Genomic DNA, 25,038 nt, shown 5'->3' with positions numbered 1-25,038 from the left:
GAAGGATTAAGGAAACTATGCTATCTGTAAAAGAATGTGTGACACTATTTCAAGTTGCTGTCACTTTTGCTTTAGTGCTGGAGGACGGAGACTAGAGGTGTCAGCGGATGCTATAATGTAACAGAGGCAACCAGTGTCACAAAGGATCAGTCACTAGCAGCCTATGCTACTGTGCTGAATCACAACTTTAAAACAGATGCTTTTATGAAAAACTGAAACTGTATGTGTGTGTGTTTGTGTACTTGTGACCTCATGGCTGAGGCCATAGCCCTGTGACGTGAGTTTTTATGTTCAACCCAGTGAGCTGTCAGAATCTTTGAAAAACATATCTGGCAGTGGAAACCTGTTTTTCTCATTCCAGCTAGCATCCTTTCAAGAGAAATCTGTGACCTCATTGCAATTCAGGACTGCATGTTCCTGTAGCTCAACTGGTAAAGCACTGCGATAGCTGTGCAAATGTTGCGGGTTTGATTTGGAGATACTTTTTTCCAAAGCCACTTACAGTGCCTTCAGTCTATACATTTTATCTGTAGGTGTGTTCCCTGCGAATGGACCCATGCACGAACTACTAACACAATACTCTACCAGTTAAGCTACAGGAAGTAATTTTAAAAATGGACATCTATCAAATACACTAATGCAAATATATACATTCAAAACCTGAAATATAGGGGTGGGTGATAAATCGCCTGTGATTCTTATACGTATCTCATCAGTAAAGCCGGTTTTGTGATTAGTATAGTAAATCGCCATCACCTGCTTTCAAATGGAGTGGCATTTACTACACAGAGCCGTAGTTCACCAAGAAGTTAGGCAATGGGGCTAGACATAATTGCTGTCTGCAACCTTATCAATAATATAGATATGTCAGTCACTCTTTAAGGTATATGTTATAATTTGTTGTAATTACGTTGAAGTATTTATCCAAAGCGACTACCGCACTTCATACGTATAGGGATGTGCCATATTTATTTATTTATTTATTTATGGCACAGTACTGTGCAAAAGTCTAAAGGCCATTTCACACGGTATGCGGAAACCGCAAGTTTTTAGTTCTTTTTCAATAGGAGATGTGCGGGAAGCGGCAAAATGGTGGCGGTTACAGAGGTGAAGCGGAGTTGGTCCACACGCCTTGCTCATGCACCCAAAATTCTGTCCCTTCTCCGGACATGGTACTTCATGGCAGGCGCCGTTGAAGATAAACATATTTGCACTAAATGCTGCACAAATGCTTCCAGTACAAGATAAAAGCTGAAGCGGCACTGCAATTTTGACCATGCTACCTTTAGATTTGTTGTTTTTGCGATTGTATAGTGATCATATATAATTATTTCTCAGTCTTTTAATTAGAATGCAATTAGAAAATACAGTAAATGTGTATGTAGTATTAAAAACTGTATAAAAGTATAAGCTGAAGTGTAGGGTAAACTCCCCTTCCACTTGAGCAATAGCAGGAAACTGCAGGATCTCTTAAACCTAAATGAAATTAAATCCTCATTTTTAATTCTAATCGAAAGACTTCAGGACTTCAGTCTCCTCAAAAAAGCTCAAGATGTGTTTCGTGCAAAGCGAAGTTGCACTAAATACTGACTGATGCCTGAAGAAGACTAAACTTAGAACTTAGTTCTAAAAATTGTTTTGTTTTTAATTTTGTGTACATATTTCCTGTATTTTCTGTTTGTATCTTAAAAAAGAATGAAAAATAAATATGGATGGACAGTAGACAAACAAAGCTGGGGATGGTGGCCTAAGACTTTTGCACAATACTGTATTTATATAGGGCAAACATGAGACATGGCTGAATGTCATTTTGAAGCCATTCCGAATTCGTTATTCCTTATCTGTGCCTTTCCATATAATATATTTGGCTTTGGGCACATCCCTATTTATACTGCACTGTGGTTGTAGTTTTTCTTAACATATCACAAATATGTTTTACCACAGTGCAATGTAGTTGGTTACTATAGCTAAAAAACAATGCCAAGTGAACCACACTTGAAAGGGAAAAGTAAATTTACCATCTGTGCATCTGTGAACGGCAGATATAATAGTCAGTAACTGTTTTCTCTCTGTGAAACATTAACTGCTGTAACTAGAGAACAATAAAGAAATATTACTTCACCACAGCATGATATTTTAATAACAATCGGTAGGTTAAAGGTAAAGATGTGTCTCTTTGTTATAAAACAAGGCTTCATTGTAAAGATCCTTCTTTCATTTGTTCCTCTTTAAATCTCAGACAACACTGGTTGATCCATGTCTTTTATAAATGTTTACATTAATGTATTTATTTCCAACTTAATTGTGCTTATTGCTTTTTCTCTCTGCAGGACCCAGTGAGCTTGATCTCAGTTTGCTAGCAGACAGCAGCAGTCTGGCAGATGTACCTACCAAATTTGATGAACAGGTATAATGAAGCCATTCCCCCATACACTCTCAACTGCTCGTATATTTGTAGATATATTTTGCAAAATATTCTTATTTACTTGAGTTCTTGAGTGCCTGCTGATACAAGGGAAAATGTTTAGACTGAATGCATTGTAAAATGATTTGGCTCAAAACGTCTGCCATATGCATAAATGTAAATTTATCTGATAAAATCAGTTACTTTAAATAAATAGCTTTGAATTTTTCCATTAATTTAGTTACATCATTCGCAATGCTTCATGGGATTGTTATTTATTACCTCAAGCTGCAAATTCATCACCAAACCCAAATGCACTTTACATGCGCTTTATTAAAATGATATTTTATTATATTCTTCATAATTTATACAATTTTCTTAGTTTAGTCGAGCCCTTCTTTCACTTTCTCTTTGTTCTTGTTGGAAGCTAGTCTGAATTCTTAATTAGTTACAGTAATGAAATTGGTCTGATGGGTTATCTGCTGAAGCTGTTATTGTGATATCACAATAGCATTTAGAGGATCATTAACATGTCATCGGTCTCATCACTTTAATTTATTTTGAAGTTATTGGAATCTCTGATAAAACAAGTTAACGGTTATTAGAGGGAGACACTCTGTGTTAAATGAAAATGGCTGCTGAATGACAGGCCTGTTTGTTTCAGCACATGGCCATTATGAATGTCTTTATCTTTTCATTGTATTACGCATTAGCCACTCTCTTAATGATGCCAAACTTAAAGTCCTTGAGATTTCCGTAATATTGGCTATTTTAGGAGTATTCCCTACCTTAATGGACTATGTTTCTTAAGGTGTTTCAGGAGCACAAAGTAATTATTATATTAATGACCGGTACATGTTCACTGACCTTCAATGAGGAAATGTAATCGATGTTTCTGAGTCATTGACAGCGTGTGGAAAGTTCTATAATAAGATATAATGAGATGGCTCTATACAGTAGCTCAATGCAGTAACCTTTCAGTATGCAAGGCTGTGTGGAGGGATACCGTATTTTCCGTACTATAAGTCTCTACGGAGTATAAGTCACATCAATCAAAAATGCATCATGTAGACGTAAAAACATATATAAGTTGCATTGGACTAAAATTATTTCACAAAATCCAACCCGAAAAACAGCGTTTAATCTCGAAAGGCAAGTTATTCAACTAAACAATAGCACACAAAACATTAGGCTGAATTGGTGTCCGATCGTTAATGTAACATTATCGGTTATTTACATGATACACAATAGCATACAGAATATACCTGGAAGGCTGAATGGGCTAAATGGACAGAACAAGCCAACGAGCATCAAGTTTGCAGGCTCGTCATTCCACATCACTGAATCCATTGAATTACATAAATACAGGAGCAGCTTAAAGCGGACTTTGCAGCTGTAGATCGTAATGTTTTCTCTTGGTTCATATATGTCCAAATTTATTCATAGTGCCTTAAAAGTCGCCCCTGACTAGAAGTCGCAGGACCAGCCAAACTATCAAAAATAAGGGTGACTTATAGTCTGAAAAATACGGTAATTGTGTGAGATCCACGGGCGTAGTTTACAATCAAATATGTATAATCAAAACTAACAATTACAAGCCCTCCAATAGCTATACAATGATTAATGAAAGCATATGTTTAGTTGACACGTCAATCCCCCCAATGTTCTAACCAAATCCATGCCCTTGGTTTCTTTACAAGGTCAGAAAGAATTTGCTGTAGAGCGGAAATGATGTTAAGGTTCAGTAATTTCACTTTAATGGCAATGAAAAGGTTATTTGTCCGTAATTGAAATGCCTTATTTTCACAAATGTCACTTAATCATTTTATTGGTATTTAACAAATTTGATTTCATTTCACTGCAAAAAGCTTTTTCGCATGCAAGCTTGTTTGGCAAAAACATCCACTTCTTTGGACAAAACCTAATAAACAGTTGTAAAATCGTTAAAGGGACACTCTACTTTTTTGAAAATATGCTGATTTTCCAGCTCTCCTAGAGTCAAACAATTGATTTTTACCATTTTGGAATCCATTCAAATGGTTTGGCGGTATCACTTTTAGCATAGCTTAGCATAATCCATTGAATCTGATTAGACCATTAGCATTCCGCTAAAAATAACCAAAGAGTTTCGATATTTTTCATATATAAAACTTGACTCTTCTGTAGTTACATTGTTTACCTAGATTGACAGAAAATTTTAAGTTGTGATTTTCTAGGTCGATGTGGCTAGGAACTATACTCTCATTCTGGCGTAATAATCAAGGACTTTACTGCTGTAACATGGCTGCAGCAGGCGTAGTGATATTACGCACTGTCTGAAAATAGTCCCCTTGGTTACTTTCAATAGCAGGGGACTATTTTCAGGCGCTGCGTAATATCATTGCACCTACTGCAGCCATGTTACAGCAGCAAAGTTCTTGATTATGCCACTTTACATTTTCTGATGGTCTTAGTACACGATGTAACTACAAAAGAGTCAAGTTTTAAATAGGAAAAATATTGAAACTCTTTGGTTATTTCTTAGCGCTATGCTAATGGTCTAATCAGATTCAATGGATTATGCTAAGCTATGCTAAAAATGGTACCGCCAGACCCGGATCAGATGAAAGGATTCCATGGTTGGATAGTGCAGATTAAGGGAGGACATTTTTAAAATAAGATCCCCTTTTGACATCACAGTTACCTAATATTTCACATGCTTGCAGAGAATGGCTTATCAAAACTAATTGACTAGGTTGTTCTTTTTCACAATTTCTAGGTTAAAAGAAGCATTGGGGACCCAATTATAGGAATTAAACATCGAAAAAGTCAGATTTTTATGATATGTTCACTTTGAGGGATTATTATTCGAAATTTGGAGTTTTCATCACTCGTCTCCTATGATACTTTAAAATGCATAAAATCAAGGTGATGGAAACCAAGCTACACTCTAAAAAAACAAACGGTGCTATATAGCACCAAAACTGTTGCTTTGGATCGTAACCATAGAAGAACCATTTTTATTGCCATATAGGTGCTTCACTGGTGCTTCACCGGTGCTATATGGCACTAAAAATGGTTCTTCTATGGTTACGATCCGAAGCAACAGTTTTGGTGCTATATAGCACCGTTTGTTTTTTTTGAGTAGTGTTTCTGACAAACTTGCATATAGAGGTTGTTTTAGTACCACATCATAAAATATGCAGACTGATTTAGTTGTTTGTTCAACTATTATCCTTAGATTACATGGCTAACTTCATATGGCTTATCGACCAATTTGTCTGAATGTAAAGAAATAGATGTAAAGGATTTTCGTTTATTATTCTTAACACATACAGAGAATCCTAACACTATGTTCAGCTAAACTGTGTGCAGGTCTCGATTTATACAAAATAAATTCAAGACTGTCAGGAATCCCACAGTGTACTTGTCATCGATTGTTTTAATTGTGTTTGTTTTCTTCCTGCGAGCATCTTGTTCTCTTCACTCGCTTTTTAATTCTCTCACCCTCACACACACACACAAACTCCCTATCACACAGAGACGCATATTATCTTCTAATTCAGAGAATTCTTGTTATCCACCGAGGAATACTGCAACGTTACACAATGGAGGACAACCAATTAGTCCGTTCCTGTCACTCATGAATCCGTGGCATTTCCAAAGGGGAGCTGTTGTGCATTTTGCATTATATTCGTTTAAAGTTGTAACCGCATGAGACTACAAAACAATCCATGAGGTTTATTAATGAAAGCTGGTGTTTATTATTCACTTGATGTAATGCTTGTGCAGACTGAGTCGTTACACTCACAGCGTGACAGTTTCATCTTCATGCCATTGCCAGCACATGACACACCACTTCTCTAGATGAGAGCTGATCTCAGAACAGTCTTTATCTCCGTGCATGAAGCTTGCTCTGTAGGTGCTTGGCTCTGGGCAAACCGGCTTTGTTCTGCTGTGACCGTCTGCCAACCACTCGGATCAAAAAGTCCATACAGTGCAGAAAATCTTCAGTAAAGAGTTAAATAAAAAGCTTTCTATTTTCGGCAGCCTATGATATTGACAGGAACCAAAGCATGATGGAGATTTTACAGGAAGTATAGGGATTAACTTGTGCCATTCATACCATGGTATTATTATGAGGGTCCATCTCTGTGCCATGGTACATAGTACTTTAAAAAATAAATAACAATAATTAAGATGCAGCACACGAATGAGTGTTTCATCTATCTAAACCGCCAGTGCTGCATTATTAGACTGGCTTGTCTGCTGAAATCATGCATCCAGCGCTTCCTGCAGCGCCTACGGCTCCTCAACGCATAAAAACAAGGCAAACGACTCCAGCGTGTCAGGGCGACCTTCCACTCCGCACAGCTAATGAATGAGAGGCAGACTGATATTCATGAGAATAACTTCTCAAGAGAAAGAGAGAACATGCGAAAAATGCAAAGAAAAACTTATGGAATAAAACGGCTTCACTAGAAGGACATTTGGATTTATTTTCAAAGCAAAACATTCCTTAATTAAAGCAGTATAAATATTTAAACATCCCTAAAAAGGGTGTTTCTGTAGCTTCATCTGTAGAGCATTGTGGTAGCAGTACAAAGGTTGCAGGTTCAATTCCCAGGGAACACACGTACTGATAAAAATGTATGACACCGAGTAAAACATCTGTCAAATGCACAAATGTAAAAAAGTAACATCACTCATGTAAGGGGGTGTGCACACCAAAGCTTTTTAACACGGCTGAAAACCTCCGGTGGACGCTGACTGCCAGCTTTCTTTAGCTGAGCGATTTGGTTGCAGTGATACTACTGCTGTGTTTATCAGTCATTGTACGATGCGCCGGTTGGTTGTTGTGATATTTGTCCCGCACCTCCGCTGTGATTGGACGGCCGTGTGAGAACTGAAATTGACGAGCGGAGCTTTTCACCCAAAGTTGAATATTTTTCAACTCTCGATGCTCAGCGCAGAAGAAAACCGCTAGTTACTGGCTTTTTTGAAAACACTGAGCTTCCATTGGAAACAATTGAAAACATGCGACGGCCGCAGGCATAACAGCTTTGGTGTGCACGCCCCCTAAGGGTACAATAATACTGTATAAGCACAGCTATGATTTGGCTGCATGTGTGGGGCAGAGGCCATTGATTTAACCAAATATTTAAGATTGACAGCAAACTAAATGTAAAAGTTTACAAATTATAATAATTACTCAGCACTAATGTAAATTTTGTGAGGATTCAGTTTGGATATTTGTGTGCATGTGGGACTGTTTTCACTCTCTCCGTCGTGACTCATTGGACCGGCTGGCCTGCCCACAACACAAACAAGTTCATCACAGACACCCTGCACTCCTCCTCCATACACATCTCACACATGCAAACACTTCATATCATCTTCTCTCATGCTGCAAAAGTGGCAGATTATTGCCTAATGTTTCTCTCTCTCTGCTCTGTTAATCATAGTTATCATCTTAATTATCATCGCTTAGTTTCTTTATTGATTTTGAGTATTTTTTTACACAATAAACACACAAATTAAAAGCTATGATTTACTAATCCTGCCGTTTAGTTTTTTTATTACCACTTGGTGTAGCTCAATTGGTAAAGTCCCTTTAGAGAAGTCACGTCACCCGGTGGCAATATTTGCAGGCAGTCATTTCAGTCATGCAAGACTAAATCCTTTCTACTTGAATGGTAAAAAAACAGATATCTGTAGAATCACATTTAAAAATGAAAATTTAACAACCTATTTCTGACCAACAATTAAAACTGACAACTGTACCTTAACTTTTGTTTCTTAACTCATTCCCCACCAGCCATTTTTTTAAAGTTGCCTGACAGCATTTTTTTGTGATTTTCATAAAAGTTTCACAAAATGCCTTCCAGAAAAATGTTCCTATATAAACAAATATATCAAATAAAAGAACACACCCTCTGCTTTCAAATAAACAATAAACAACAACAACAACAAAAAATGGTAAAAAATTTCATTTTTTTCTCTGCTTATAAACTCTTAAATATGGGTATTTTTTTTAAAAATGGGAAGGAATTTTGTTAGAGATCAGATTCAGAACGATCATCAAAATATACATAGAGTTAAAAATTAGTTAATAACGTTTTGGCTTTAGTTTTTTCATAAATTGTGTAAGTGTGCCATCTAGGGGATATTCGCACATAACATAAAAGTTCTTTTTTTGCAAATGCAAAAGTTTTTTCTTAATTGACGAGATAGCTTGTCAATGGCGGAGAAAGAGTTGAGCTCAAACTGTGCTAAAAACACCTTTTTTCGAGGTCATTTCACCAACAGCAGATGTGCACAAATGTCTGTCTTTATCAATTAATGTTTGGATCTTTTAACTGGATGGCGGGACTTGTGTTGCCAGAGAGGCCATATTGAGCATTGCATTGCCGCCCTATTCATAGTAATATGACTGCTCAATTTTGTTATATTCAATATCTTTGGTAAAGCATTGCATTACCAGCACAAAATGATGTGGGTTAGATTCCCAACAAACATTTATGTTGATAACTGTAAATTGAATTTTTTTTATCAACTTAAAAAATAACTTCAATTTTTTTTCTACTTAAAATTTCACTTCAGTTTCACTTCAGGAGAAACATTTAAGTTGAAACAACTTAAAAAAATAGGTGTTACTTATTGAAGTAATTGGTAACACTTTACTTTAAGAGGTGTTCATAACACTGACATGACACCCTTATAATCATGACATGACACGTGCTATGAACATGTAGGAGATTTTATGCACGTTTATGACAACTGTCATTAAGAGTCATTCGTTCAATTATGTAATTTTTAATGCAAAGATGACATTGTTTGAGATGTCTTTGTTATGACAACTTGACATAAACCAATACATCATAACTTGTCATGACAACTTGAGATTACAAAGACAACATAACTGACCACTTTTTACCAATGATACAAATTAAATTTGTCATTAAAATGTCATTAAGTGTTAATACTCTGTCATATAGTTTTATAACAGCATCATGAATATTTTTCTTGACCTCAACTACAGTGGTAAAATATAATCTGTCATTTAAATGTCATTAAGTGTTAATACTCCGTCAAATAGTTTTATGAATACTTCATGAATATTCTTCAGTTCATAATGTTCATAAAGTTTTGTATTCCAATAAAATCAATAATTCAATAATAATAATAATTACAATTGATAAAATGATGTTTTATTGCATTTGGAGACCGATTCACCTAAAATGAAAGGAAAACAGTACAATGATGGGTTAAGCCATGCAGTGTTTGGTCCATCTCACTGCAAAAACAGTTAATTATATAAAAATAATTAAAATAATTAATTTAAAGCTAGGTAGTTTCTTAAGTTTGATAATTATTCTGCAATGTCACGTTTATAAATTGTGACAAGTTATGATGTAATGGTTTATGTCAAGTTGTCATAACAAAGACATTTCCAACAATGTCATCTTTGCATATATATGACATAATTAAACAAATTACACTAAATGACAGTTGTGATAAATGTGCATAAAATCTCCTTCATGTTCATGACACGTGTCATGTCATGATTATAAAGGTGTCATGTCTGTCTTATGAACACCCCTTCAAGTAAAGTGTTTCCTGCAGAATGTAAGTGTAAATTACAGCTATAATTTAAAAATTAAAGAAAATATTCTGTTTAAAACCATTGCAGTTGATCAGTGTTTGATCAGAGTATAGCTTAAATTTTTTTTATGTATCTTTCTCTATCACAGACGGATGAAGAGGTTTCAGGATATGCAGAGGCGATTGCAGAAAGTAAGTGCAGTGTTTTACTGTATGTGAACATAGTTGTGTGTTTTCCTTCTTATATTCCTTATGAAACAGAAAAATGTACTGTAAATAAGGTTGTTTAGTGCATGACCTGTTTGTGTAACAGTGGCAGATATTAAAAATATTTCAGGTTTTGATTTTTTAAGTTCGGGTTTTAATATTCAAGAGCAAACCAGCATGGAGATTGCTGTGTGGATATAAGAGAATGTTAGACTTGTACGTGTATGTCTCTTGACATTCCCAGATTTCTCCTTCTACTGTTACACCCGAAATATTAAGAGTGAAATATCACTCCTGAAATCTGCTTCTTGAATATTTAAAAAATGAATTTTAAGAAGGTGAATTTCTGAAAAATTTTCAACACCGTCTGTGAAAACCCAGCTAAATTAATTGTTAATCTGTGAAAATATAACCTTGACATCTTAAATAAATAATGAATAATGACTGAGTAAGGACATGCCAGTGATTAAAAACAATGCCTGGATTTCACAGATTGGGTCACAAATGACTTAAATGATATAAAGCTGAATGTAAAATGAATGAGTGTCGATGTACTTCTTTTTCTGTACTTCTATCCCTGCTGCTATTCTCTTTCGTTTCTAGTATTACTGGTACACGCGGCATTAAAAAGATTTTTAAATCTTTCTTAAATCTAGTCTCATTTTAATCATGTTTCTTTCAATATGCCACCAGGTTTTCCAGTGGAGACCAAGAAACCAAAGGTCATCTTTGTGATCGGTATGTTTCATAAGCAGTAACATTTTAAGGGGTTTTTCATAACAGTAGACCTTTTGCTATATTCAAATTCTTACAATGTTGCATTTTCTTCTTGGTTCGGTTTGTTTTCACATGGCAAAGTTTTATAATAAGGTCTCAGAAGGGGAGCAGTGCAAAATGTCCAATATCAAAAGATTCAGTCAATCTAAAAAACTATGACCAATGAAAAAAGTGAAAATCCACATACGTTTATATGCAAGGCTTACACTTGCTTAATCAGAGGCCATAAAAAATATACACGTTTTTTGAGGAAATGTAAGCCTTGTATATAACCCTGTGCGAATCTTCACTTTTTCTTTGGTCAAAGTTTTATAATAAAAAATAAAGTGTCCTCTCATTGGTAGGAATGCATTCATGTAATTCTGGGATTCTGCTTGCAGCTGTCATCTGTCAGACAACAGCTGTTGGTTTATTGTGGGTTTCTGTGTAGCTGTCCATAATTATTTATTCATTTTGAATGCAGTACTGTTCGACTGAACAATTAAAGCCCATCTCTTTGAGACTTAACACCTCGTAAATTTTGTATTTTTATGTGTTGCTTTCAAATATTTGTATTTGCCAACACAATAATCCTTGCATGTCATTATCCATCATCATCATATTCATATTCATTCATATTCCTGGTTTATTGGTCCGTTGGGTCTGATTAATACTGCAAGCAAAAAGAGGTTGTTTGTGATCGAGCCAAGACCACTTTGTTCATTCCATTGTTTTAGGGAGGATCCCAACACGATTGCCATGTTCAGATACGTCTAAATGAACCAAACAAAGGGAGAAACAAACACGCAGGTGTGGGGAACATTTCCCCATATGTTCACAGAGAACATCATAATTCATTATTTTCCACATGCACAGCTGAAAAATCTATATACAGGTTATTCAAACTTGACTAGATAAATACCACACACACAATACCTCACAATGAAGTGTGAAATTGAGGGCATTTAAAAGCATCTCAGGTATCCAAATAACGTTCATAAATAGAACTGGTGGCAACATCTGAGTATGATTCATGTTCAAGATAAATGGATGGCAGGATGGTTGCTGTATTCCTCATGTTGGTTCAAAAGCTTTACCTAACAGCGACACAGCATCTTTGCGGCAAAAGGGAGACTGAAAGAAATCAATTTGACAGTTCTTTAAATGGAAGCTGTGTTGGATCACTAGATTGGAACGGCAATGAAGGTGAAACACAAAGCCCTTATGCTCTCAATATCACTTTAGATATGCTGTCTAACAGATGGATGGACGTGAGATGGATGGTATGGGTGAGACATTAAAGGGATGGGGAAAATGTATTAGCTCTGTACAAGACAAAAATGACTAACCATTAGACTTAATTGTCAGCCTTAAGGCTCCTTTCAGGGAAGTTGTTCTTTTTGGTAAGCTTCAAGTTTAGTCTTAGAATAGTTTAGAGAATCGGGTCTTGTAAAATGATTGAAAGGTTAAAAGCATCATTATCAGATTTATGGATCCACATGACGCAAAAGACAAGCATTTATAAAGCTGCTGTCTGCATGAACCATCTGGAACAAAGATTTGTCTCAAAGCTATTGAGGAATGAAGAGATTTATATTTACCAAGAGGATATTATTTTTGCTCGGTGATTGCTCTTTCATAGCTAAGGAGACTTGCGATGCATTTTAATTCACAGGGTCTCTATGCACTTCATTTCTCCCCATTCCCTCAGCACAATCTCTTGACTTGACAGTGTTCAAACATGCCACACAAAGGGTCTCTATTTTGGTCTCATTTTCTTGTCCAGGCTGTCTTTTGTGGGTGGACATGTATAAACGAATAAAATATTTGGTTGTTTTTGGTTGTTCAAATACAATGTTTGTTTTTGGAAGCTAGCAACAACAAATTTTAGTCTGTACTGTTTTTTTTTTTTTTTGTAAAAGTTTGCAGAAAACTAGTTTATGAAACCACCCACTTATTTTTTTCATATTTCTCTCACTGTCAGAGAAATAACAAGCTTTTGAGTGAAAGAAATATTTCATAATATTTCAGTTTTTTCCTCCTGGAATTGACTGCGAATGATTGAAGACTGACTCAATTTCCTCTCTTGACTGTTTAAATGGAGATACTTTAACTTAAGTGATGTCGTGTCTTTCTTGTACTTGTCGTGAGCTTTTTTGACACTCAATCCAAATGTAAATTTTTCATAATATGACAACATTACAGTGACCTTTATTATTATGCAATAAATAGTTAATCCTTTATTTGGCTTGAGCCAATTGCTCAAATGGACTTCCTAATAAACTGTCCTTCTGTTTTCAGTAAAATATAAATAACCTTATCAATATGCATGTGGGGTAAAATTGTGTGGTAACACTTTACAGTAAGATTTGTATTTGTTATTATTAAATACATAAGCTAACATGAACAAAAGGGTTTTTCAGAATTGATTATTCCTTGTTTACAATACAAATGTTCATGTTGTTTCCTTGTGCATTCACTATTGTTAAAAAAACAACACTGTAAAGTCTTGCTTATTATTTATTACAATATGACTTGTCTTCAGTAAAACTAATAAAAGAAAAAATAAATTATTTTTCCTTTTAAGTTGACATATGTGTTTTAGGTGTAAACCTTATTAATTTTATTTTATTTGTTTAGATTTTTTTATTCTTTTAAAAGTGCCATTGGAAAATGTAACAATTTAACATTATAGTGTCTTATGAGTTCAACTTTTTTTTTACGTTTTCGAGTTTTTTCTAATGAAAATACGTTTTGAGTGTAAGACAGCACACCAATAAGCTTCACTGAACTTTGGTTACTATTTCTGCAATTACTAGAAATCATTTCTTAAAGGGATAGTCCCCTAAAAATGAAAGTTTTATCATCATTTACTCACCTCATGTTGTTTTAAAACTTTATGAGTTTATATACTGATAAATGATTGTAAGCACACAGTTGACGGTATCCATTGACTCCTATAATGGGAAAAACAAGTATTGTGGAAACGTCTCAGGTAACACTTGTAACCATGGTTCCCTGAGAAGGGAACGAGATGCTGGGTCGCCATAGTGACGCTTTGGGAATGCCCTTTGCTTGTTTACGTCTGAAACCTCATTGGCAAGATTACGTAGAACCAAGGGCATCCAGCAAAGCAGACTTTAGCTTGACTGTGCCGAAGCAAGGCAAGGCAGGGACGCAGGGAGTATGGCAGGGAAACACAGCGCATTGTTTCCTTCTTAAGGAACCATGGTTATATTTATAACCCAAGACGTTGTTTTTATGAAGGAACTCATGCTGCATCGCCGTAGTAACGATTTGGGAATGCAATACCCACGCTACCAGACTACAAAGCTCTGTATACTGTGTGGAGACTAGTACCCAAAGACACGTGAACCCGGAGTAGATGGTCCAGCTCATAAAACCTGACAGGTGTGAGTGGAGAGGACCAGCCTATCCTGAACAGAACCCCTGACCCTGAGTCCTTAGAGGCCACCATACTCCAAGTCGAATGCCCCCTGACGGCCAGAGGAGGGGGCCAACCTGAGGTGCTGAAAGCAAAAAGGACAGCCTCAATTATCCAAATGTTGAGAGTTTGCTTGGTCGCCGTACCACCCCTCTTGGGGGAACCAAAGCATATGAAAGTTGCTCAGATGTCTCCCAATGAGCAGTTATATGAATTATGTGTCCAGTGCTCACACAGGACACACCATGTGCTGCTTCTGATCCGAAAAAGTTAGGACATAAGCCTCTGAGTGCCACAAAAAGGAAGCGAGTTAGCAGTTGATCTCTCCTGATTGTTTGCTCATCATGTGATAAGCAGATAGTTGCCATAAGTACCTTCAGCGTAGGAGTTAATCCTGAAGTGAATTTTCCTGCAAAAACTCCAAAACTCTACCAGACAGGCAGTTAACTCACTGCACCAAAAAATGAACACTCTCCACTTTAAGATATTAAGATTCCTTGTGGGGGGAACTTTAGACGGAAGAATGGTCTCCTCAGCTAGAAAGACCGGGATCTATGGGCCCAGCCCCTTCAGTGGACAAAACCACAGTCTTCATAGCTCGGGGCGGAGGTGAAAAATCACACCAAAAACGGGGTGCTGGAACCGTGGGTGAGGGTAGAAATGGTGCGATCCACCTGTGTGTGTGTTCCCTTGAAAAGGAGTCAATGGGAACCGTCACCAGTGTGTTTACCATCATTAATCAAAATATAACTTTTTGCATTTAACAGAAGAAAGAAACTCAAACAGGTTTTCAACAACATGAGGGTGAGTAAATGATGACAGAATGTTCATTTTCGGATAAACTATCCGCTTTAAAGCTTTATAAATATTGTTGCAACATCCCTTTGGGTGTAATAGACAACCGCTCCAGGCTGTGGAAGACGCTGTAGTCTTGAGGAAGTTTGCCTGTGGGCTGTTTGGGTAGATAAGGATTGCCCTGAGCTGTATGAGGAATCCTAATGAAAGCCTATGGGAGTTTGGACACACGTCAGGTCTGTGGGTTAGTAGATAGTCTGAGGTTCAGCCGATAAGATATTTGCTGATAATCGCTCTTACATCTCTCAAGACAGTAAATTACTTAAAGGGATAGTTCACTTTAAAATGAAAATTCTGTCATCATTTACTCATCCTCATGTTGAATTTCTTTTTTTTTTTTGATGAACACAAAAGAAGATATTTTGAGAAATGATGGTAAACACACAGCAGATAGTGACCACTGACTTCCATAGTAGGAATAAAAAAATATGATGGAATTTAATGGGTACCGTATGTGTGCTTACCATCATTTATCAAAATATTTTCTTCATCATTTATCACAATACTTCCTAAATATTTTTTCCCACTATGGAAGTCAATGGTCACTATCTGCTGTGTGTGTTTACCATCATTTCTCAAAATATCTTATTTTGTGTTCATCAGAAAAAAAAAATTCATACAGGTTTAGAACAACATGAAGATGAGTAAATGATGACAGAATTTTCATTTTAAAGTGAACTATCCCTTTAAGCTCTGGCCTTTATTCCCCAGTATCTAGAACAATCTCTCTTTCCTTGCTGTATCTTGATATTCTTTTCATTTTCTCACTCTTATTGACCGATGTATGTGTATGTATGTGGTTTATCAAGGTGGGCCTGGATCAGGAAAGGCTCTTCAGTCTGAGAAGATTGAGGAACGGTACAGTTTAAAACGCCTGTGTCCTGGGGACATCCTCTGCAGTGAGCTACAGTCCCACAGCGAGAGAGGACGCTTTCTCCGAGACCTTCTAGAGAGAGGAGAACAGCTTCCCGAGGTGCATGTTCACATTAAAGTCCTTTACTGCATATTACGGCCTGCTTCAACAGATTTTATGTTTGTGTGGCCAACAAAGACAGATAAACAGTTCTCTCATAATTTGCATAAAAATACCAAAACATAATTGCTCCTTTGTTGCTTTATTTATACCACCAAAGAAAAGACCATGCCACTTTACTGACAAAAATTCACTGGCAGCACCAAACAAGCTTAAAACCAAGCTTAAAGCTTGGATCTGGAAAAACATTGATATTTAAGCAGATATTCTTTGAGCATTTAGGTCTTACAATCTTATTATATTAGTTACAGTTGACAAAATATGATTTGCTCCCTCAGTTGAAGTGTTCAGTTTAAAGTTAGAAAACTGCGACTTTAAATGGGACATTTATCATAGAATTAATTTAAACTTTTGTGCTTTGACAAAATGTTAAATGCTCTTTTATTGATAAAAACGTCTGGGTGATTCACACAAAATCCAGATTTAGAAGGTGTCCATGCATCAGAATTTTTAAAACACCCTTGAAACCAATTTTTTTCACATATAAGATTTCTTCTTATGAACTTACTATAACCATTATTTTTAGAGGATTTAAAAAAATATTTCCTATAGAAGTATTTACATTTTTTAAATTATCTTAATCAAAAATTATCATTATCGCAACACGATATTACATAAAAAATATATGCATTTACAAACTCATGTTTCGGTAATGAGAACTAAAAGGTTGTCTAGGCACTATGACAAAGAAAAGTACAACTTGTATCTGGAGAAAAATAAGAACTGCTTACCTGGTAGCCATCTTGAGTGTCACAGTCAATTATGTCCCTTCCAACAATTTTTTTGTTGTTGAAAATGTTAGTTCCTTGAGCGCTTAAACAATGATTGAAAATTGTTGCGGAGGATGAGAAAATTGGTCTTGGACACATTTATATTCCTTATTATTGTCTCTACATTTACCAGTGATCACCAAATACGACATGTTTCTTTACTGTAAATGTTTATAGTATAACATGCACTGAAGCTTTTTATATTTTTTAATTATAAATATTTCCATGTCAAAAAAACCAAATCCAGTCATGGACATGTTGTGGTAAAGAAAATTTTTCATTTAAATGTGGAAAAAAAACAACAAAATTGGTTTGTCATTTAAAATCATATGCAAAATAGTACATGAAGAGATGTTTATAACCATATGCTTATTATTTTGATAGCATTTACTTTTATTATCAAAATGTCTCATGACACCTCGCAAGATTGCAAGAATCACCCGTCTACTTATTTAATACATGCAAATGTAACTGAACATATGTTGTAGGTTGGTATATAAGTTGACCACTGTGCCATACGTAATTTGTTGAAGAATCTTTAAATGTTTTATCTTTGCATGAGGAATTATTAAATGTCATAACATCACACAGTTAATTGATTTTCACTGTCCACATGTCTTTTAAAAGCAGGTCTGATGTCTTCATCACTATGTTGCTCTGTATTTTCTGATGGAGCCCTGTGAAATTTGGCATGTCGCCCCAAGAGATTCAAACTCAATCAAATGATTTACGTTACAGTGCTGTTGCCTAGCAACACGACCGTCATTAACATTTGCGTGAACTACTTTTAGTTGTCCCAGACTTCTCACTTCCGATCCGATGCAGGGGTTTTGCTTTACAGTCTTATAGACGTGTTTTGCATGGAGATTGATGTTATGCATATAAAAGTAAATTTTACCTTTGTGTGCTTTTGAAGGAGACACTGCTGGAGTTGTTGTGCGAGTCTATGGTCACTGTGCGTCAAGGAAAGGGTTTCCTGGTCACTGGTTTCCCAAAGAACCTAAAGCAGGCGCTGGAGTATGACGACAAGGTCAGTGATGTTCAGTGATTTGATCCGTTGGGGTGGGCAAGTCAGATACAAAAGCCACTAAACACCACCTCCGTCAATGTATAAGTATTATAAGATCTGGATGTCCACATACGTGGACATTAAATGTTTTACTTGTTTAGACCATAATACTTAATTCTGTGTAACTGGAATCTACACAAACATGGACAAATACACTGCTTCATGTTCTAAGAAAAATATTTGGTTATTATATTTATTGGTTTATCCTAACCCCAAAATAGCTGGTAGACATCTGAAAAAAAGACAAATCAAATCTTGGGTCTTAGGAGGTTAAACCTTAATTAAATACTTTCGTTTCAAATCTGCCTCAGGTCATTCAGAATTACCGGTTTGTTGGAAGAATTCATTAAGAGTTTGATAAAAATGCGAATTTACAAGGAAACATGTCAGATGCACTTAGAGGATTTTGTATCTGAGCTATTCATATACATAAAAATAATTTTATAATCTTAAGTCATTTAAAATTTTCTTACTAAATACATTTTTCTTAATGTAAAGAACAATATGTAAAATGTGAACATTTATATCCTTAATAATGATGGAGTTAGGCCATGATGCTCCTAATCTCATAATTACATCATCAGACTTCAGCCTGGATTTTTCAACCAACCCGCAGGCTTCTTTTATGAAATTATTTGGCCTACCCCACTGTATCTATTTTTATCTATTTTTACAACTTGCCCTGCACGTGCGACCATCAAATAGATATACTAAAAGCGATATACTAAAGCCTTAAAGTGCTTGGAAACAGATTACATCACCATGTAAACTGGCAATAACATGCTTATGAACCATATAAAAACCAACATGGTCATATTAATAAAAAGATAGGATAATGATAAAAAATTTTAACATTTACAAAGCACCGTTTCTATTATAAATTCATAAATTCCTGACCTTAAAGTGCACCTATTTCATTGCTAAAAACAACATTATTTTGTGTATTTTGTATAATGTGTTCGTGTGGTTTATGGTTAAAAACACATTATTTTCCACATACTGTACATTTTTGTAGCTTCAGATTTCACTCTCTTCCTGAAATGCATGGATTTGAAAAGCTCTGTCTCCCTGATTGGCCAGCTAATCTGTACGTTGTGATTAGCCTGAATACCTCTGACGTCAGCAGGAAATGTGACACCCCTTACCATGTTTGAAAGATTCACTCACAATGCAATGCCAACTTACAGGCTGTGATTCCAAAACGGGAAGTTCACCAATCACAGGAAGTAAACTGTTGCCTACAATCCGTGTGTTTGTTGTAGTCCAAGAAAAGAGATTTATGGAGATGATAACTCACGTCATCGTTTACCTTGGCGTATGCACTTTTTGCATATTGTTAGCGCACTAATACACACCTACACACCAAAAGAAATATAAAATCGTGAATCGTATTGTAACCTTACCAAAGAACCTAACAAAATATTAAGATATATAGTATTGTGCAAAAGTCTTAGGCCACCATGCTACCATTAGATTTGTTGTTTTTGCAATTGTATATTATTTCTCAGCCTCTTAATTAGAATACAACCAGAAAATACAGGAAATGTCTAGTAGTATTAAAAACAGTATAAAAGTAGTTAACGCCGATAGCCCCGTGGTTAGTGCGCCGACAGCACCAGTGTACTCACGGCGAGCCGAGTTCGATTCCCCGTCTCTGAGGTCCTTTGCCGATCCCACTTTCCTGTCTACACTCCACTATACTGTCTAAATAAAGGCCAAAAAGCCTAAAAAAAGTATAAAAGTATAAGCTGAAGTGTCAAGTATTTATAGTAAACTTCTCTTCCACTTGATCAATATCAGGCAGCTGCAGGATTTCTTAAACCTAAATAAAATTAAAGGAACAGTATTTAAGAAATGTATATCAATTAATCATAAAATGACCCTGGTATGTCACTTCACATTAAGAAATCATTTTCATTTCAAATACTTATATCACTGACAACAGTGGTCTGGCCAGGATATTGTCATTTAAAACGTGTAGTTACAGCCCTCAACTGATGTTATGTTGTCATTTTCTGTATTGACCACCAGCTGTGTGATTGCAGTACCAGTTTTAGCCACAAGTTTTGTGATTGCAATACCAGTTTTGGCCACAATCCTACATACTGTTCCTTTAAATCCTAGTTTCTAATTCTAGGACTTCAGTCTCCTCAAAAAAATCTCAAGAAGTGTTTCGTGCCAAGAGAGGACACACTTAATACTGACTGATGCCTGAAAAAGAAATTAAGTTCTGAAAATTGTTTTGTTTTTAATGTTGTGTACATATTGCCTGTATTTTCTGTTTGTATCTTAAAAAAAGAGTGAAAAATAAATATGGATGGACATTAAAACTTTGCTAAAACAACAAAGCTGGTGGCTTTTGCACAGTACTGTATATTCCTAAATATAGTGAATTGCATGGAACATACATAGGGTTTTTATTTGTTTTTATTGACCCACCCCACAAATAAAATTTTATAATTCCATTTATTTAATTATTTTGTTATACTATATAAATACTTCACATTTCATTTTTATTATTTAACATTAATTTAGTATTCAGTTTTATTGTTTTCTGTGATTCTCATTTAAAGGGGCTTTAAAACAACATAACACTGTAAAAAAGGCACTATAGGCAACATCATTAATCCCAAAACTCATGTCATTTTCATTTCCTGTGACTTTCTTCTACATAGCACAAAGAATGTACATGCTTTTGTTATTCAACAGTATTCTCCATTGACTTTTGTATGGAAAAAGTGCATACGGGACAATCTGCAATACTTCTCTTTTTGCATTTCCACATAAGACAAACAATCATACACCATTTAAAATTTTCATTTTCGATGCCCATCTGCAATTGAAATACTTTAATTGTTGCACATGTGTGTGTGTGTGTGTGTGTGTGTGTGTGTGTGTGTGTGTGTGTGTGTAACAGATGGGGCAGCCCGACATAGTGCTGTTACTGGACTGTTCTGCAGACGTGATGAGCAGACGACTGAAGCAGAGGGCCAGCTGCAGTTTACACACTAAAGAAGCTCGAGACAGAGACACTCGCCGCAGGGTAGATGGATTCTGCAGCCTGATCAATCCACTGATCAGTCACTATGAACACAGAGATATTTTACACAAGGTGAGTGTGGATTGAGCTGTATCAACGCATGAATCCAGCAATGTTTTAATCGAATTTGCCGATTGAGTGAAACAATTTGATTTCTTTGACAGTAATCAAACTGTTTGTACACAATTTGATACAAACCCAGATAGAAAAAGACTCCACGGCGCTCCAAAGTCTGCAGTTCTGGTCTACTGTTTATCCAACGTTTAGGACCCACTGCCAAACCTGTCTGATTTGTAAGATGGGTTCGATTAAACAAAGCACATAGCAGCCAGATTTGAGTTTGTCATGTCAGGAAGTTTTAAGTTTTAAATCAATGAAAGTGGATTAAACATGAGACCAGCTGGAGGAAATCCGATTTGTTTTTGAAACCTACTTTTATATATCTTAAAGGGAAAGAGTCTGTTAAGTGGATAAAGATAAACATTTTGACCAAATGCAAGCAGGATCAATTTCAACACATACGGCTTAGATAGCATGGGGCGGTTTCCCAGACAGGGTTTAGATTAATCCAGGGGCCTAATTTATAAAGCATGCGTACGCACAGATTTAACCGTAAAGTGTGCATACGCAACAATCCACGGCAAAGTCCTTATTTATCAAAACTGTCTTTGACGTGGAAAAGTGCTTAGCGCCACGTCAGGGTCCAAGCAGACGTACGCACTTGTCTGATTGTCTTGCTTGTCTGATTGCTGCAGGTTTTTGGAAATAAAATACATTCTTGCTGTTTTAAGTATTTTTTTCTTACAAAAACAATACTGGTGTGCATCTTGACAATGGCACTTTTATATTTTAAAGCAACACTTTGTGGTTTTTTTACCTTTAAATAATGTCTCTAAAATTATTTCAGTGATAGAACAACTTTTAACTGGACGAATTGTACTGTTGCCTCCTAGCTGCTACAAGCACACTCTGAAAGTGGCGGTGGAGGGTAGAGCACACAGCCCCGCCCCTCCCCCTGCCTGCAGAAGAGTGTCTGATACCAGGCACTGTTGCACTTTTCAACCACATGGGGGAGCTGTAAGTCATTTTTACATGGAAACTACATAGTGTTGCTTTAAGATAGGTCAATACAGTGTGCAGCTCCAACCTGCATTTTAGTCTGTGACTAGGATTAAAGCAGGATTAGATGTTACAACACATGAGACCCAGAAAGTAAATGTAACATAATACACATCAACAATACCTATAATACTATTTAAACAACAACTTATTTTAAAACTTTTTATCCAACAATGCCAAAAGAAAACAAAGTAGTGATGATGATCATTCGGAAGGTGTGGGAAATCTGTTTTGTGTTAGTGTAGGAGTGTGATCCTTATGTGATGCAAAAAAAAAAAAAAAAAAACTTGTGATGCTTGACAACTTCCCACAAAATTACATTTCTTTCTTTTTATGTAGCAAAGCAACATATTCATCAGTCATAATGTTTTTCTGTCTTATTTGTGTTTGTCAGACACAGATATAGTGGCTGAGTGTCCTTTATAAAAAGCATTTCATTCAAACAAAATGGAGTATTATTATATCTGATCCAGTGATGGTAATCATAGAAATAAGGCACATATTAATTTTGTTTTCTACTCTCGAGCACAGCACATGTATGTTTTTAACTTATTTTTATTTTTTTGCTTTATGATGGTTCTCCTGTTAGCTATGCCCTACTTTTCAGTTCAAGTTTTTTTATAGCCATGTAAAAATGTGTGTGTTTGTGCAGATTGATGCTGAGCAGCCCCCGGAAGATGTCTTTGAGCAGATCTGTCTGGTCTTGGATTCCTGTTAGGATTCTACTGCCTCCCGGAGGAGACGGCCATCACTTACAGCTCTACTGCAGGCTGACTCACATTCAACATTTACACACTACCGTTTATCACATGCACACTTGTGAAAACAGAGCTTCTGTGCGTCACGTGCACTTTGCGTCAACCAGCTGGCAACTGGCGAGCATTAACTTCACATCATTCTCTGTATATACAAGAATATGAAATCTTATCAGTGGTATACCAACTGTGTCCATCTCTTGGTATTGAGCAATCATGCTATAGGCTTACGTTTGCTTTCCATATAAAGTGATTCATTGCCATAAAATATAATGTTTTGGTGTCTTTGGACCTTGTCAATTATTCATATTAACCTTGAGAATGGGAATGAGCACAAGGACGCCCACTGGAGAGCACTTTTAAGAGTTAATTCCATGCTTTATATTGTGCGAAGCATGCCCGAACAGTAATTTATTGCCATTGTATATTTAATTGAAAGCAGAAATGAATGAACTGAAGGAGACACGCTTTGAATACCAGAGGTACTGGGTATAACGGATTAGTGGATGAATTTCACATTGAGGTCTGATAAATGTATTCTTATCAAGCAAAGTGAAATAAAGGCATTTCGTACATCTAAGTGTTTTGTTTCCTTTGAGACCACAGAAACTGCCATCTGGAGAAATCAGGGATGCCACAGAGACACCCGTTTTGGTGACATGTATTGGGGGAATTTTATACATGGTAGCCCCCTCCCCCAAAAAATGTGAATCAATTTAGCACCAATCATCAGTACTTATCTAATTAAAGGCATGGTGCATGATTTAAAAGGGCCATGGCATGAAAATCTGACTTTTCCATGTTTAAGTGCTATGATTGCTTCTATCAACCTAGAAAATGTGAAAAAGAACAACCCAGCAATTTAGTTTAGCTAAACCATTCTCTATAAGCACATGAAAAAATAGGTCATGGAAATTTGTCTCTCCTTATGATGTCATAAGGAGGTCTTAATATAATAATACCACCCCTTAATCTGCACTATCCAACCACAGCACTGCATTTAGTGCAGAGAGAAAATACTTCACAGCACAATTGTGTTTGCACTTCATCCGCTCATTTGCATTTTAAAGGACACACCCCAAACGGCACTTTTTTGCACACACCTACAAAGTGACCTAAAACTTCACATATGTGCTCTGGGGACACCAAAGATTTATTTGAAAAAAGTCTTTTGACATGTCCCTTTAAAAAAAAAACATTGTGGAAAAGGGAGTCGGGCCGAGTACCAAAACACGCTTGTAGCCAATCAGCAGTAAGGGGCGTGTCTACTTACCGACATTGTTGCCTGGATTGCGTATGTGTGGGGTGGGTCTATCAAAAGAAGGTCCAGATTCTATTGGGGTAGGGGCGTTTGTTTAGGTGAATTCAAATATCAACATTGGCTTTCAGAGATCATGCACCCCACCTTTAAAGCCTTTGCACTTGTAAGGTTGTATTGAACCCGTTATTTTTTTGGTTAAAGCACAAAATGTACAACAAATTGGATAATATCTTTTCCTGTGGCTATTATAAGAACATCTCTTAACATTAGAGATGCTCATATTAGACATTTACCAATAATGTACCACCCTCTGGTGGCTGCTATGTAACAAGCAGCATTACAGGGATAGTTCACCCAAAAATTCATTTACTCACTCATATGTTGATCTAAACCTATATGAGTTTCAGAAAAGATGATATTTTGATTAATGATGATAAGCACACTGTTGACGGTACCTTCTTAGTATTTGTTTTCCTTCTATGGAAATCAAAGGGTACCATCATCTGTGTTCACCATCATTTTTCAAAATATCATCTTACATGAGTGAGTAAATGATGACAACACTGGGTCCCTTTACTACTAAAAATAAAATTACTATTAGGGGTGCATCGATATATCGGCTAATGATGCTTGCTATGCTTCTCAATGAATTCCGGTGAAATGCCGCTACATCCAAAAAGCCAGGGGGCGCTCTCGTGCAGAAACTCAATGTGCGCTACAGGCGAGTAACCAGACACACA

At 36.2% G+C, this 25,038-nt stretch overlaps 1 protein-coding gene across 1 annotated transcript in view; it reads left to right on the top strand.

Moving 5' to 3' along the window:
- ak5 (adenylate kinase 5) overlaps positions 1 to 23,612 on the top strand; it is a 74,333-nt gene extending 50,721 nt beyond the window's left edge. The window contains exons 8-14 of the mRNA XM_065269642.2: positions 2,331 to 2,407; positions 10,138 to 10,180; positions 10,889 to 10,933; positions 16,061 to 16,224; positions 17,971 to 18,084; positions 21,041 to 21,235; positions 22,935 to 23,612. Of these exons, the coding sequence (XP_065125714.1) occupies positions 2,331 to 2,407; positions 10,138 to 10,180; positions 10,889 to 10,933; positions 16,061 to 16,224; positions 17,971 to 18,084; positions 21,041 to 21,235; positions 22,935 to 23,000 (704 nt within the window). The 3' untranslated portion in view covers positions 23,001 to 23,612. The remainder of the gene's footprint in view (positions 1 to 2,330; positions 2,408 to 10,137; positions 10,181 to 10,888; positions 10,934 to 16,060; positions 16,225 to 17,970; positions 18,085 to 21,040; positions 21,236 to 22,934) is intronic.
- Positions 23,613 to 25,038: the final 1,426 nt, after the last annotated feature.

Source organism: Paramisgurnus dabryanus, chromosome 6, assembly GCF_030506205.2.
Source record: "Paramisgurnus dabryanus chromosome 6, PD_genome_1.1, whole genome shotgun sequence".
Taxonomy (NCBI): Eukaryota; Metazoa; Chordata; class Actinopteri; order Cypriniformes; family Cobitidae; genus Paramisgurnus; species Paramisgurnus dabryanus.
The sequence above is the reverse complement of the archived record's forward strand: the minus strand, read 5'-3'. Positions and strand labels throughout refer to the sequence as shown.